The sequence below is a fragment of the Electrona antarctica genome (assembly GCF_951216825.1).
Source record: "Electrona antarctica genome assembly, chromosome: 14".
NCBI classification, from domain to species: Eukaryota; Metazoa; Chordata; class Actinopteri; order Myctophiformes; family Myctophidae; genus Electrona; species Electrona antarctica.
The window spans coordinates 40,376,916-40,393,800 of record NC_136795.1 but is presented as its reverse complement, the minus strand read 5'-3'; the positions used below and the strand labels follow the sequence as shown (position 1 = coordinate 40,393,800).

At 44.3% G+C, this 16,885-nt stretch overlaps 1 protein-coding gene across 1 annotated transcript; it reads left to right on the top strand.

Moving 5' to 3' along the window:
- Positions 1-742: 742 nt before the first annotated feature.
- On the top strand, positions 743-15,729 carry gpr146 (G protein-coupled receptor 146). Its single transcript, XM_079521591.1, has 3 exons — positions 743-1,001; positions 13,173-13,328; positions 14,275-15,729. The coding sequence occupies exons 2-3, from the start codon at positions 13,215-13,217 to the stop codon at positions 15,199-15,201; spliced, it is 1,041 nt and encodes a 346-aa protein (XP_079377717.1). The 5' UTR covers positions 743-1,001; positions 13,173-13,214; the 3' UTR covers positions 15,202-15,729.
- The last annotated feature ends 1,156 nt before the right edge of the window (positions 15,730-16,885 follow it).

The window sequence follows — 16,885 nt, the reverse complement described above, 5'->3', positions numbered from 1 at the left end:
CAATTTTCTAGAGAGGTCCCCCTGACCTTTGGGCCCCCATAGGCCCTGCAGACCCCTTCAGGGATAGGATAGTCTTCTCTCTGCACGACCTCCCGAAATGTATGGTAATTGTCAACTATCTTTGTGGATCTGTCAATACATTCATGGGTTTACTTTACATGCCTGAAAGCACATACGCACGCACGCACGCACGCACGCACGCACGCACTCACGCACGCACGCACACACACACACACACACACACACACACACACACACACACACACACACACACACACACACACACTTGTCAGTTGTCACACACACACGCACACACACACACAGAAATCATGTGTTGAAAATTGAAGAAAAGCCACAACAACGTTGTGGGGTTGCCTGACAACCATCCAACCTATACCAGCCAATTACAGCGCGTCTGCCCCCACGGACCATGGGATACATAGATTGAGAGAGAGACTTTACCAACTAACAGCCCTAGGGCTGCAGCCCCCCCCCCCCCCCTCTCTCTCTCTCTCTCTCTCTCCCTCCCTCTCGCTCTCTCCCTCCCTCTCGCTCTCTCTCTGCACGACAGTGGGGGAGGGTCACGTGTGTACACACACACGCACGCGCGCGCGCGCGCACACACACACACACACACACACACACACACACACACACTGTAGGGTTGTAGTAAGTCGTCAAAGCCGTCCCCCTTTCCAGAACAAGCGTCGTGCGAGAGAACTAGATAGTGGATGAAGCCTGACTGGGTCTCTCTCTCTCTCTCTGTGTGTGTGTGTATCTCTCTCTCTCTGTGTGTTAAGTGTTTATTACAACAGTATTAATCAGTTTTAGCTGCTTCTCTGTGCTCGAGTCGTTGCCCACAAAGCCAAGCTGCGGTGCCTGTTATAGTTTGAGAGGGCAACTTCCAAATGCAACAACAACAGAGAAATGTCAGTGGAAATACAGCAAAACCCGATGCCTCCGTAGTAGATCTCTCGCCGTGCCAAACCTTTAGTTTTCGGGTGAGTTTTCGTGTCTTCTTTCTTATCTCGTTTTAGTTTGTGTGTCTCTCTAGATAAGATTGCAGTCTAAAGTTGTTTCACATCTGAAGTTTGAGGGGGAAACCGTTGAAATTCGCTCCTAAATGAATGGTCTCTCTAGTGAAGAGTTGTCCAATGATTGTAAACTCCTGACAGCTATATCCATCCTTTGATCTACTGTGTCATATAGCGATGCGATGCAGACAGACGGAGGCACTGCATGCATTCATACATTTATTTTATCACATGCCTATTTACATTGACTAATTTAACATACACGTTTTCCTCGTTTTATGAAATATGAGGCGGATACATTAAGCATAAAAAGGTTCCAACAGTATCTTCAGGTTTATGAGCCCAGAGGCTGCACTTTGTATTATTAATAATAATAGCCTGTATAGTCTAACGTTATGTTAATAATGCATGCACTTGACTATAGTCTCTGGATTAACGTTTAAAAAGAAGCTATAGCACATATCACATACCAATCAAAGTTACAGGCATTTAAACGTTTATTTTCTTCTAACATATACAGTATGTGATGTGTTTGTATCAAAAACCTTTCACTTTGCCATTGTTATTTCTTGTGATGTTAGGATATGAAATATTACTCAACTGTATAATGGTGGTACATGTACAGTAGCTGGCTGTATACAGACCAGTGGCTATTAGTATTGATGCCACCATGTACACCTGACACTGTCCACTGGTGGGGAAAGTACTCACATATTTATGTAAGTATCAATACTGCAATGTAGAAATACTTCAAATACTCAAAATTCACGTGAGTAAAAGGACAAAAGTGTTGGAATAAAAATGTACTTGTCTTAAAGTACCAAAAGTATAGGAAGTATACGCTCATTAGGATGCACAGAATGTCCCTGCATTTCACAAGTTATAACATATTTTGAAAATGGCAGATCTACAAGCTGACAACGAGTTTATTTTCAAATGGCGTGTGTGTGTGTCTGCGTGTGCGTGTGCGTGCGTGCGTGCTTGTGTGCGCGTGTGTATAAGGCTGGCTGTTTATGTTTTGTAAATATATAACATTTGCCTCTGAGATGTAATGGAGTAGAAGTAAAAGTACTCGAGTAGTAGGAATATAGGCGTACTTGAGTAAATGTACTTAGTTACTTTCCACCACCTAACTAACACAGTCTGTCACATCAGCCATTGTTGTGTTTGAAATCATGTTGCGTGGATTTAACGAGGCTCCCATAATCACACCTGTCAACAGCTCACCCAGTCAAGTAGCCTTAGTGGCTCCCAAACCTTGGTCAGAGATAAACGCTAGTGCTGATGATGGGTCAGTCAGAGCCTGCGGCGCAAAACATCCACCTTTTCTTCCACGTATAATTTGTGTTTTTCTCCCCACTTGTTTATTCCTTAGAACATTGGTTCTCAAAGTGGGGTCCGGGGACCTCTAGGGGTACTTGAGGGAGTTCCAGGTGGTCCCCAGCTAAATGATAGTTTGGAACCAAATGGACCCTTCTTATGGGTCTGTAACTCTGAGAGTGTACAAATGGAACCCTGACAGGTCTATTTGGTTCCATTTGTACACTCTCAGAGTTCAATTAACAGTGATTTTACAATATAAACTAGGGTCCCTTCATGCCAAGCTGGGGGTCCTTTAAATTAAAATGCTTGAGATTGCTTTGCTACCTAGAGCCGTAAAAATCTTCTCTCATGGGGGTCCCTGGCATAGCTCCTCACATGAGGGTCTAAGATGAGAGGCTAAATGTCGATGTGGAGGTCCTTGCCATAAAACAGTTTGAGAACCACTGCCTTATATCAGTAATCAGTAATCCTTTAAATAAACTTTCACATTTTTTGAATAGCCAGCGCTAAAATGTAAAACAACACATGATGCTCATGATGATTTTAATGGAATAAATCATCCGTTTTTGCAGAGCGTCAACGTTTTGTCAGCCGAGCAGGCATTTATTTTATCATGCTGGCTCAATAACAATAGGCCCATTCCAAGGAAATGAATGGCAATTTATTCAAAAAATGAATCTGACTGCACTATAAGGTGTGGCTACCTTTACTGCAGTGGATTTCAACCAGTGGTCCGGGGACCACCAGTGGTCCTTGAGGGGGTTCCAGGTGGTCCCCAGCTAAATGATGGAGAGTTGGTAACCAAATGAACCCTTTATAGATCTTTAACTCTTGAGAGCGTAAAATGAAACGGGTCCATTTGGTTTCATTTTACGCTCTCAAGAGTTACATTATTGTTAAACATCAGCATTACTTACACGTTTACACAATTAGAGAATGTAGAATAATAGGCCGAGTCACAGCCCCCTTTCCACGCCCACTTCCGGTAGATAGTGGTGTCATTTAATTAGGCATTTACACTTTCTTTCTCTGGAGAATCTAAGTACATTTCCTAATGTTAAAATGTCAAAGACCGATAATAATGTGAAGAAAACACAATGGTATAACAACTCAAATAAGTAGAATAAACCTTACCTTTACAAAACGGTAGTTTGTGGCTTGTGAAAATACCTCTTTTAACATGGAAGCCTATATGGACCGCAAAAAAAATAACACCATTAGGGGGCGGGGAAATGCTGTGAGAAAGGCCTATTGTCATTTTGATCAATGTTTGCCTGTTGTCTCTCCTACTATGGTGCCAAACTGCCAACAGCAAGTTTTGAGTCTGAGAGGCTAAATCTCAAATGCCGTGGCTCAAATGCCAAATAAATGATGGTCCTTGATATGAAAAGGGTTGAAAACCACCGCTTTACTCATGGATTGCATGAAATCTGCCCATAAATAATGCTGCTATCCAGCGTTCCTGCAGCTAAACCGTCTGAATTGTCTGTCTTCAATTTCTCCCCGATGTGCTTTTTCAGTGGCCAGCAGTCATTTCTCTGGCACTTAAACAAGAGTTATGCAACCTTCTCATAATTTTCGGTGGAATGAAAACACAAAATGAAAGTAATACCGCAAACTGATTGCTGCTGCCTTCTTATCATTTCCAGGGAATGAAAACACGGAATGAAAATTATACGGAGACTGTTTGCAGGTGCTGTGTGTCCCTGTACACTACAGTGTATTGTCTAGGTCTGTTATTTTCATATTTATGTAGAGGGATTGTGGGCTGCAGTAATGAATGTTTTTTTTTGTATCCACATATAGCCAATTCTTTTGAATGCGTGGCTACTTAAATGGGGTCTTTTTTCAGGATGTGTTCTGCCACTCATCCCACTGGTTATTGTTTCAACAAGTCTGGACACCTCATTGATGTACGCGTCTGTAATTCATATAGGAGTACTTTACCACAGGCTTAGGAGATTTAAATTCAGTGGACGACTGGACATTGTGGACTGTGTAGAGAATTTGATCTATCGGACAACTATAACAGTATAGACTTAAGTGGCTTCAAGTATAAAATCACAGGTTAGATGAGCGTCAGCTGCGTCACCTGTAAGTAGTGAAGAGATGAGAAAACGAGATGAGGAAATGTAATTGTTCTCTCATTCTCTCTCTCTCTCTCTCTCTCTCTCTCTCTCTGTGTGTGTGTGTGTGTGTGTGTGTGTGTGTGTGTGTGTGTGTGTGTGTGTGTGTGTGTGTGTGTGTGTGTGTGTGTGTGTGTGTGTGTGTGTGTGTGTGTGTGTGTGTGTGTGTGTGCGTGCGTGTGTGTCCACTGTCCAGCTGCATAGGGGAGACCAGTCAAGTGTCATAGTAGGAGGTTGCCGCGTGCGAAAGAAGAACCGAATCTACAAGCTATCAACGTGTTGCGACACAATGCTCTGTTAGCTTGTAGATCCGTTCTTTTTAAGCCAAAGTGATGACGTAACGCGTGCGACCTGCAGGTCAGGGTGTAGGTCCATGGAATGGTCCGCGGGGTCAAAAAGATAAGCCAAAAAAGTAATAATATAGTAACACAAAAGTAATATAGTATACTTATTTATATAACTAGTCAACGCCAAGTAATACGCAATATAATAATACTTTGACTGTTCCTGAGTAACACTGTCTACCATCCGCATAGTTTAAAACAGTTGTAGTTTTAACCACTTTTAAACCCTATCTTAGAGAGAGAGATAGTGCTGCACTGTTGCCTGAGAGAGAGATGGGGGGGGGGGGGGGGGATTTGCACCACTCAGTTCACACGGGTGTGATTTTTAGTTTAAAATAATGGTTGAAGTGGTTAAAAGCTATATGGTGACACCGATCCAGGTCTTAATGCAATGAATGAACCCATTCGGCAGATCTACAAACTCGTCGCAAAAAAGAAAAGTGACTCATTGTCAGCTTGTCGATCTGCCAAATGTTATTATGACATGCCCGGAATGGGGGGACATATGGGTTCATTCATGTGGATAAAATACAAACTATCTTGGCTACCGTTTAGTATTTTCGGGGGGAAAAAAATCACATTATTTTCTTTCGAAAATAATATATTGAAAATGTTCACCATATTATTTTGATGTAATTGTTCATTAATTGTAATCGAAGCAAAGTTTCAAAAGGACATGCTACCGGTACACACTAGTTGCGTTCGATTTCAACATTCCCTCGCTTTGCCCTCATACAAACAGGATCGTGTCACAACATATCTCTCAACATTGACACAGTTGCACATTCACACCATTCAAAATCCTGAGTCATGTAAATGTGTTTTTTCTTCTCCCTCCCACTCTTCCATAGAATACCTCTTGCTTTCTCCACTACTACTATTATTACTACTACACTCCGTCATAGACATAGAATCATGTGACATCACTCGGTACATTCTGAGAAGCGGCTGTAAATTCCAGTAAGGATATATGAGGGGTGTGGGCTCCTCCGCTATGTCACACAACTCCCATCAGCCGGCCCGTCCGTCCGTCCGGCGCTGGCTCCCAAAACGCTGGAAACGCCAAGCACATGTGCGTCACACACTCTCACAACATCATGAAGTCTGTGGGGTGGAGAGAGAGAGAGAGAGAGGGAGACGTGCCTGGAGCAATACCTCACCTTCTGGGAATATTCAACTAACCGTTTTTGACATGAGTTAGTGTGAAAAGTTCAGATGAGCCACATCTAATATTGCAGCCAGTGTGGTGTTTTTATCGGGTGAACTAAACGTGAATGAGACGTTTTCCCTCCAACAAATAGTCCCGTTCAGAGTTCTGTCCTGGGGTTGCAATTAAGCGTGGAACTTATTGGAATGAGGCTGTTTGTCACTCTGTATAGTGTATATATATATTATGCCTGTCACGCTGTCTAAAAATGTGTCCACCAGGGGGTGCAGAAAACGTCAAAACACTGCCAAACACTGCTAAAGGACAGGAATAATCATGACTAACACACTCACCGTCGTGAGTAACAACTCAGCTATGCACACCTCTAGGTCGACTTGTTCAGAAAGGCTGATTCCAGCCAATCTATTTAATTAGACGCATACTAGTAGTTGTAAAGGTGCCTTGTTATGACTCAGTAAGCAATGGGGGACTGTGTTTTATCAAACATAATTTAGCCAGACAGCGATTTGGCCACCTTTTTCTTAAGATCTGTTGGTTGTTATTCTTACAGACATGCTCCTTTATACTATAAACGGTAAAAATATGATACCTTAAATAGTTGTATTTATGTGATTATGGATAATTGTGGAAACAATTGCCTCATATACCGATCTATAATGTTGTTCACATGAGCACATGGGAGTCGGGACACAGCGAATAAGCTCTTATTACTATGGTAAGTTTGCACTTTTGCAAACTAATAGGTGCTTCAGTACATAAAATGGCTTGTAGCTGCTGTTTTGTCTTTATGAAAGAATACAGTAGAAAAGCCATGTACGGGGGCAGTGACGTAGAGTCTGTGGGGGCCGGGGGGCCAGGGCCCCCATGAGGAATTGGACCAGGGATCTCGGCCCCCATGAGGAATTGGACCTGAATATATATATTCGCCTTGGTTCGTCCCGTTTGTGCCGCATCAGGTCGCGCCCGTTCGCGCAATTCTCGTCTTGCATTGACTTTGTATGTAATCGCGCCGCTCTAACCATCCAAGTCTGGCACCTTAACACTGTCTGTTTTCCTCACTGTCCGGGGCGGGGGGTGGTGGGGGGTGGACCCCTAATCTGGGTGCTTAACCTGCCAGGTAGGTAAGGGTATCATGCGTGCATACAGTAGGCAACTTGTTCACAATGAAACCACCACCAGCAAGAACACACTGTTACGTTTAAAAAGTGTTACAAATAAGTGTTTAGAACCTAAACTCTTGAGTTTAGTGTGAAACGAAAAAAACAACTTTATTTTCCTGGGCTGTGGGGGGGGGGGGGACTGCGGGCCCCCATGAGGATTATGAAAACTATTCGTCCCTGTACGGGGTTTCTGTTTGATGCAATTTAATTACTATTCATGTTCCAAGAGATAAGACGGAGGTGGCTGATAACATCAATGATATTGTATTTCGGGCAGTCTCTGCATGCAGGGTTGGAGGGTTGTGTGTGTGTGTGTGTGTGTGTGTGTGTGTGTGTGTGTGTGTGTGTGTGTGTGTGTGTGTGTGTGTGTGTGTGTGTGTGTGTGTGTGTGTGTGTGTGTGTGTGTGCGTGCATGCAGGGTTGGAGGGGGAGTCTCATGGGAGTGTGCGGTAGGTAGGTATAGTAGGGCCATGACTTCAAATCAATATCACAGTCCTTTTGAAACATTTGCTTCGATTACAATTAACCCATTCTGGGCGGGTAACCCCTTTTGGTGTTAGCATTATGTTATGCTTTAGCTATTGAAAAATAGCAGATCTACAAGCTCGTAGCGCGCCACCGAGTGGCGCACTACGAGCTTGTAGGTCTGCTATTTTTGAAAAATCTAAAAACGAAACATAGCTTTTTCAGAAAACTGTCAGGATGTAGAAGACATTTTTAGAATCTGATCTCAGGTCAAAATGGGTTAATGAACAATTACATAAAAATTATAATATATTATTTTCGAAAGAAAATAATATAATATTTTCCCCCCGAAAATACTAAACGGTAGCCTTTAAACTGGTGGGGATTAGTGAGAAGTGTGTGTGGCGTAGGGATTTAGTGTAGTGAGACTATAGTAGCCTTTTTCATTCACAACCATCCTAATATTGAACACATTCATTGTATAGTTCATCACTTTATTGATTGTGTGGCGGCTATGGATCAAGCACTCTTCATGACTGGCAGATATATAGCTGCTTCTGTCTGATCCAAGGCAGACAACGTTCCCCTGCAATGTTACAACGGCGACAAAAATCTATTCTGCTTCTTCTTCTTTTTTCCGGGGAATTCCAAACTTCGTTTTACTTGAGTTAAACCAGCAGTGTTTTCTTTTTTTATTCTCATGTCGATTTGCTCAGTTAAATGATGAAATGTCCTAGACCTTCATAAACAATGCAGCCCCTCCACAAGGAAGCTAGAGAGAAACTGTGTTGCAAATCTCAGTATCATTGCTGCTTTGCTTCCTGTGTGGTCAGGTGTGAGTGATGTGAGTGACTTTAGTAACTAAAGTTATCATATGAATGCAGAGGCGTATCTACAATAATATTTCTGGCCTGGCCAAAATCCATACAATGAGAAAAAAAGAGGACAAAAACAAGACATGAGGCCGTCGCGGTAGAGCGCGACCATTGGAATGTAAATGCGAGCCTTTCAGCCTTTGTATCCTACTCGTCTGGCAGGTATATCTCTTTGAAAACCTTTAGTGCTACGATTGTGCGCGGGGAGACGACAATTAACACATCTTGCCTGCCCAAAATGTAATTCCTGGAAACGCCACTGTATGAATGTATAGTGGAGCGAAAGCACAATATTTGCATTCGAGACGTAGTGGAGTAGAAGCAAAAGTATTGGAAATTGGAAATAATACTCAAGTAGAGTACAACTACCTCAACATTGTACTTAAGAGCAGTACTTAAGTAAATGTACTTAAGTTTACACCACTGAGGCCATTTTACACTGCTGGTGGTCACTCACACAGAGGCGTGTTTACAAGTGGTTAGCAGTCTTCCTGTCCTGATTGAAGGGAGAGAGCTTGTTGTACAGAGTAACTCTACACTCTCTCTCCCCTCTACTGTAGTCTCTCTCTCTCTCTCTCTCTCTCTGTGTGTGTGTGTGTGTGTGAGAGAGAGAGCCAGGTTGTTGTACAACCTGGCTGTTGTTCTACGCTCTCTCTCTCTCCCCTCTACTGTAGTCTCTCTCTCTCTCTCTCTCTCTCTCTGTGTGTGTGTGTGTGTGTGTGTGTGTGTGTGTGTGTGTGTGTGTGCAGACTCTCTCTCCCCTCTACTGTAGTCTGTCTCATAGAGAGGTAGAGAGGAGGAGGGGCCGTGTGTGTGTGTGTGTGTGTGTGTGTGGTGTGTGTGTGTTCGCGCGCGCTGTGCATGTGTGTCTCGAGGCCAAAACAGGCCCTCTGTAGTGGCGTTACGTAAGTTAGTGAACGACGGACGGAAGAATGTTCCTCTTTTACTGGCATCTTTCCTCAGCCTGCAAACAAAGCCTCATCCCAACCGACCACCAGTAGTAGTACAGTGCACTTAAATATGTTCCGGGAAATCGTCACGGTCATAACTTAACATTTATTATATTTATTTGATGGTTACTTAGTTCACGTTTTTCCCCCCAGGCTGCAAAGGACTTTGTTTTTTTCTGGAACCACACAAGCACCAAATGACAGTGGATAAAGCAATATGTTATACTTTAGCTATTTTCTTCTTTGAAATCTTTGAATATATATTCTTTCAGAGCTCAAATAAAATATTTGCTTCTGGGGGGGGGGGGGGGGGGGTCCCTGGAACAACATATTTTCAGATGGGGGTCCGCAGCCAATTACGTATATTTTTGGGGGTCCTTGGCATGAAAAAGGTTGAGCACCACTGATATAGAAACACAGGTTATTCAGAAAACTGGTGAAACAGGTTTTAATGGTTTAATAAGTTCCTTCCAGACTGTACACGCTTTTGGGATCAAACGGTGGAAAAACACTGCAAAAAAAACTCCAAAAAACGCAGCTAGTGTGCTGCAGGGACCTTTATTGTGATTTGCGTCACTGTGTCTAGTCTTAGACCTACTCACCAAATTGAATTCACATCAAAGCCCGTTCATGTGCTCATGCTTTCACTTTTTTTTGCTGACTAAATTAATGCATTTTTTATAATATATATAATCTGTGTTGAGTGTGTTCCAGTGCGGGAGGTTGAGTTGGGGGAGGGGGGTTTACATAACTGTTTTTAATTAGCAGCCTCAGCAGACTTTCATTGACTATAGTGAACCCATTCCCCACATACATGTGTGTGTGTGCGTGCGACCGTGCGTGCGTGTGCGCGACCGTGCGTGTATGTGTGTGTGTGTGCGTGCATGTGTGCGTAGTTCTCTTTGACCTCAATCTGAACTCCAGCCCCACAGTCAGGCCACACTGACCCTCTTCCAAAAAAGCTTGCGTCACATTCAGTGGTGGAAGAAAAAAGGTACTTTTTAGTAGTATTAAGTAAAAGTGTCATCAATACTACTAAAAATATAATACAAAAAATGTAAGTAAACGTTCAAAATGTACTCCAGTAAAAAGTATAAAAGTATTGGCATCAAAATATACTTAAAGTATTGGAAATGGGAAATGCTCAAGTAAAGTGTCTCAGTATTGTAGTCTACACTATACAGCACACATTTCACTCTCAATGAATCCAGCCATCATCACCGTGACACCACTGCTCTGGGACACTGGTTTGGTTCCCAAACTTTTTCATGTCAAGGACCCCCAAATTGACACAAATTAGCCCACGGACCCCCATTTGAAGAGATATGCCAGGGACCGCCCACAAGAGAAGATTTTTACGGCTCTAGCAGTGATTCTCAACCCGTTTAATTTCAAGGACCCCCAGTTTGACATGCATTAGTCTATACGGACCCCCCATTTAATGGCATTTCTATCTCTGGGTCCCCCAATTTAGAATATAAAATCAATGTTAATTTAACTCTGAGAGTGTGCAAATGGAACGGGTCCATTTGGTTCCATTTGTACTCTCAGACCCCTTTTCCACCGGTTCAGTTCTTTTTGGTTCTTAGTCCATGAGCCAGAGCTCCAAAATTGGAACGTTAATTATGAATTGAGTGGGCAAAACCATACGTATATTAGATTGTTATCACGACGAAACTTCCCCAGTTGATTTCTTACACAAAGACAATGATTTATTGTATTACAAATTTTTGTTTTTTAAATATGCAAATGAGGCAAAATGTGCAAAAAATAGAAAATATGAAAAGTCTACTACCGTAGAAGGGCTATCATATATACATTTACTTATATTGATCCTATAAATAATTTAATATAGGTATAGTTTTGCCCACTCAATTCCTAATTAACGTTTTTTTGGAGCTTTGGCTCATGGACTAAGAACCAAAAAGAACTGAACCAGTTCCCATTGGGAACCAACCGGTGGAAAAGGGGTCTCAGAGTTACAGACCCATAAGGGTCCATTTGGTTCCAAATGATCATTTAGCTGGGGACCCCCTGGAACTCCCTCAAGGACCCCTGGGGGTACGCGGACCCCACCTTGGGAACGACTGCTCTGGGACTCTGAACAGAGTCGGTGCTTCAGTCACATCGCTGACTGGAGACAAAGCAGGTTGTAAAGACAAGTCAGCCCTCTAGTGAAGGAGAGTTCTTTATCTGGTCGCCTGATCATCTCAAAGGCAAAAGGGCAACTCTCCACAGGCGGTAGAGAGACCCTGCATGTGACAAGAGAGAGAGAGAGAGAGGGAGAGAAAGAAAGAGAGAGAGAGGTTTGCTGAGGTGTCAAACAAATGCAGTTTTGTATTCCTCGACAACAATAAGGGCCTCAGTTTGTCGACTCCACACAGTGAAATCCTCAGTTAATTTAAGTCTGCAAGTGTAAAGAATGTAACCAAATGGACCATTATAGTAACTCAAAGTTACTCTGGGGATTTTTACTGTGTTAATGTACTGTAGCATAGTGTGTTTCCCTGAAAGTGTAGGCAGCGGCTCTTTTTTTTTGTTTCCCCGGCCGTGCTAAATCCAAACCAGCAAACGAAACATTATTGTGAGGAATTCTGATTCAGCCAGTCAAATGCAGTGAAGTGAAATTAACAGTGTTACTCCAGGCATAATAGCCATGCCGTGTCTGCTGGCCTGTTTGTGTTAAAGAGGGCTCGCCTGTTCCCTCTCCCCACAAAGCACAACACTTGCCAGATACCAGATGCCCCCATTTTTGAAAAACTAAACTTCCAATTCGGTCGACTACACCTAGCTGTTGTTCACTGTTGTTTTTCGTTAATTCCACAAAGCCTAACGACAGTGGACAGTAAATGTTGGCACTGGTACCTGCCTAAAGGGTTCCATTTCTTCTCTAATCACGTTTGATCTAACATGGCTAGCCGAGGTTCTTTTAACCCATTTAAACCGGGAAATAGCAGATCTACAAGCTCGTAGCGCGTCACAGGTTAACTAATACCGTCGTCGTGCCGTATCACTTGCCCTAGCCTTGACGACCTTACAGGCGTATGCAAAGACTCAACTTATGTCATTTAGATAGCATTTTTGTAGACACTCTATGGTGTATTATACTCATAGTTTCATTATATAGATATTCCACTGTTGGGCTCTTAGCTCACGTATGATTCTTGATGACTTTTTTTTAATGTATTTGATGTCAATTTACAAGTGTCAATTTGGGGGTCCTTGACATGAAAGAGTTTGGGAACCACTGCTCTAACTAACGTTCTCCTGTGGTCTTCCAGTCGAGCTAGTGAGCTCTAACTAATGTTAACTAATGTTCTCCTGTGGCCTTACAGTCGAGCTAGTGAGCTCTAACTAATATAACGTTCTCCTGTGGTCTTACAGTCGAGCTAGTGAGCTCTAACTAATATAACGTTCTCCTGTGGTCTTACAGTCGAGCTAGTGAGCTCTAACTAATATAACGTTCTCCTGTGGTCTTACAGTCGAGCTAGTGAGCTCTAACTAATATAACGTTCTCCTGTGGTCTTCCAGTCGAGCTAGTGAGCTCTAACTAATATAACGTTCTCCTGTGGTCTTCCAGTCGAGCTAGTGAGCTCTAACTAATATAACGTTCTCCTGTGGTCTTCCAGTCGAGCTAGTGAGCTCTAACTAATATAACGTTCTCCTGTGGTCTTCCAGTCGAGCCAGTGAGCTCTAACTAATGTTCTCCTGTTATGTGGTCTTCCAGTCGAGCCAGTGAGCGTGGTCTCTCCATCGGCGTGGCCCAGCGATGTGGAGCTGCCTGGCCCACAACGAGACAGACGCCGACGCAGCCAGCAGTGACCAGCGCCTCTGCCAGGACTTCGGCCTCATCCTGTCCGTCTTCTCCCTGCTCTACCTCATGGTGTGTATTGGTTGACGGGACCATAATAATCGTCACGATAGATTTTAATTAATCGTGAAGACGTCCTCCGTCATACACCAGGACGAATTAGCTTTGGTTGAGCTTCAAATTCGGTATCACTTAAACACTCTATATACCCTGTAAAGTATATGTACATTTGGTACGCTTTTATTTCACTCTACACAAATCGATTCGCCCCCAGAATAAGGATGCTGCGTTTATTTTTAATCTTTTTCATTCTTTTTTTGATAACAGGCAGGTCATGTTGGGCATCACAGTTCAATTCATAGTTACATACATTTCAGCTATCTACACTCATCATTGCATCATTGCTTACAGGTCGGAGACGAGTCTGGTTAGTTTGCTGTCAGGTCTTTGCATGGTCTTTGGAAAGCATTTCTTTGTAGTCAGGAGCTCCTTTTTTAACGCTTGTCCCTCGTGGCTCTTATGTCGGCATGTATCGCGTCCGTGCTCGCTTAATAGGTACGGACGGCTCGGTGTTTCGCTCTGGGTCCACGTTGCCGTCGTGCTTTTTCGTTTGTTTGTTTTTCTTTCTTTCTTTTCCAGTCTGACGGTTGCTTTACCACTTTTACCTTTTCGTTGGTCAAATAAAATAGACCTGGGAGCTCTCGTTCCACTCCCTCTGGTGTCATAACGCAAGTCCTCGCTTGTACATATTAACCCATTTTGGGCGGGGACCCCTTTTGGTGTTAGCATTATGTTATGCTTTAGCTATTGAAAAATAGCAGATCTACAAGTTCATAGCGTGCCACCGAGTGGCACGCTACGAGCTTGTAGGTCTGCTATTTTTGAAAAATCGAAGAACCACTGACATAGAAACATAGCTTTTTCAGAAAACTGTCAGGATGTAGAAGACATTTTTTTAATCTGATCTCAGGTCAAAGTGGGTTAAGTCATAACATGTAATGTTCCTCTTACCCTATAGGTGTGCTTCCCGGTGGGCCTGTGCTACAACGCGCTGCTGGTGGTGGTCAACCTCTCCAACAAGGTGTCCATGACCATGCCCGACGTCTACTTCGTGAACATGGCCATCGCGGGCCTCGTGCTCAACCTGGTGGCGCCCGCCGAGCTGCTGGGCCCCGGCTTCACGCGCTGGCCGCTCTGGGAGTACAACAACGAGGTGCACATCACGCTGCTCATCCTCTTCAACGTGTCCTCGCTGGTGGTCATGTACTCCACCACGCTGCTGTCGCTGGACTACTACATCGAGCGCGCGCTGCCGCGCACCTACATGTCCAGCGTCTACAACACCAAGCACGTGTGCGGCTTCATCTGGGGCGGCGCCGTGCTCACCTCCTTCTCCTCGCTGCTCTTCTACGTGTGCAACCACGTCTCGGCGCGCATCGTGGAGTGCTCCAAGATGCAGAACAAGGAGGCGGCGGACGCCATCATGATGTTCATCGGCTACGTGGTGCCGGCCGTGGCCGTGCTGTACGCCTTCGCGCTCATCCTGCGCGTCCGCAAGGAGTCGACGCCGCTGGACCAGGACTCCGCGGCGCGCCTGGACCCGTCCATCCACCGGCTGCTCTTGGCCTCCGTGTGCGTGCAGTTCGCGCTGTGGACGCCGTACTACGTGACGCTGCTGGCGCACACGGTGATGGGCGGCGCGCCGCCGCCGGGGGGAAACGCCGGCCACGGCGGCGGCAACAGACGCGGCTTCACCACCTACTACTTCCTGAGGTGCGTGTCGGAGCTGCTGGCGCTGTCCAGCAGCTTCGCCATGCCTCTCATGTACAGACAGATGAACAAGAACTTCTCCCACAAGCTCCAGCGGCTGCTGCGGAGGCTGCGCTTGTGTGGCGACCGCTCCTGTCCTCACGAACGCTCCACAGTGCAACAAGTGGTGACGTGAACCTCCCCTCCCCCCCTGTCAGGAGATCACCACCAGACCCCTTGCCCCCACCTACCCAACATTTAGGCCACTTATCTCAAGCCCCATAGGGGCTCCTGTTGCTGCTTCTCTGGACTGGGTGAATAGCTTACGTAGCGAAAAAAACACTAAGGAATCACCTTTCATGACTTGATCTGGTTGGGCCAGTTCTGCGGGGAGATGACAAAACCAAGTGAAAACCACTAAGTGCTGTTGCTATTTGTCAGTGTGTGTGAAGCTCGACCACTGAGGCACTCGCTCACTAGAATGATACGTTTCACAGCAAAAGAACTCCTTCTTACTTAAACTCAGCAGATATTCAACCCTATAGCATGACCGACAGGATTACGTTCACTTCAAAGGCAGTGTTAGAGGTCGTATTCGTTTGCCCGTACATAAAAATAGTATTTTCAAACTACCCAGACCTGTATGAGTTTTGTTGCAGTAGACATAATTCACTTCTCTCTATGACGGCCAAGTCAGACTTGAGATATTTTCAAAGAGGCGTGTGATGACTGTACTGAACTGATTTTGGAATGTCTTACGCAAAGAAAGAAGTTGATAGTTCCACTTCCCGTGCAAATCTCAGATCTGATCTGCCCTCATAGACTTTGTTCTTAAGCCTGATTTGTACTTAGTTGCAACGCTGGTGTTGTTGCATGCCCGTAAATAGCAGATCTACAAGTTCACCGTGCGTGTGGAAACTCCCTCGCAGAGTACTGGAGACCTCTCAAAACGCTCCGCCACGCGTCTCCGCGTCAAAACGAGCCACGCGGGAGAAACCGCAAAACGAGCGACGTTTCGGCGGCCCACGCTGTTACGTTGGGCGTAAACAAACGGCCGTGATGGGACGTAGATCTGGCATGCACGATGCAGAGTTCTCAGTCACTGTCACGCCTCTGCCTAAACGCAGAATAAAGAGTAAACGGCCGTTGTCTCTCTAGAGACCGGCGTTGTGGTCTAAACGTGGTCTAAGTATAACGAGGCTTTAGGGGCTCCATTTTCGTCACCGCTAAACCCCTTATACCTAAACGTCTTTGCCTTTTTTTTTACTATTTTGAAAAACATTTTTGAATAGTTCAGCTATCCTCTTGACACATTGACACGTTGTGAGCTTGTAGACTGGCCATTTTAACTATTCAAAAATGTTTTGCAAAATAGTAAAAAAAAAAAGGCAAAGAAGTTTAGGGATAAGGGGTTTAGTGGTGACGAAAATGGAGCCCCTAGGTATCCAGATCCACTCACTAGCACATAGACAATATACTCATGTGTTTATAGCCCTCGAAAATGTAGAGTAAAAGCAAAATAGCGTAACTTAATTCACACACCTTTCGGAATTACAAGGCATTATACAATTGGCATTAAAAAAAAAAGAAGCATGTAGCCTATTCACTTCAGGGTTCAGACATAACCAGCTTACCTCTTCTCTTTTTTTCTGTGACCTCCAATGAAATCACATAACATGCTAAACCACCAAGTAGTTAAAACAACATAATCAGTTTGTGTTGAGAGCACTGAGTTGCCTTTTGCCAAGTGTGTAATTTGTTAAGCTATATTTATGTTTCTGGGGGGGAATGGATGCGTGCTGAGCGGAGCCAGGCGTATGGTTGGTCAGTGAAGGCCATACTACGGTATGAGTGGAGTTCACATGGTGCAAGCTTAAAGC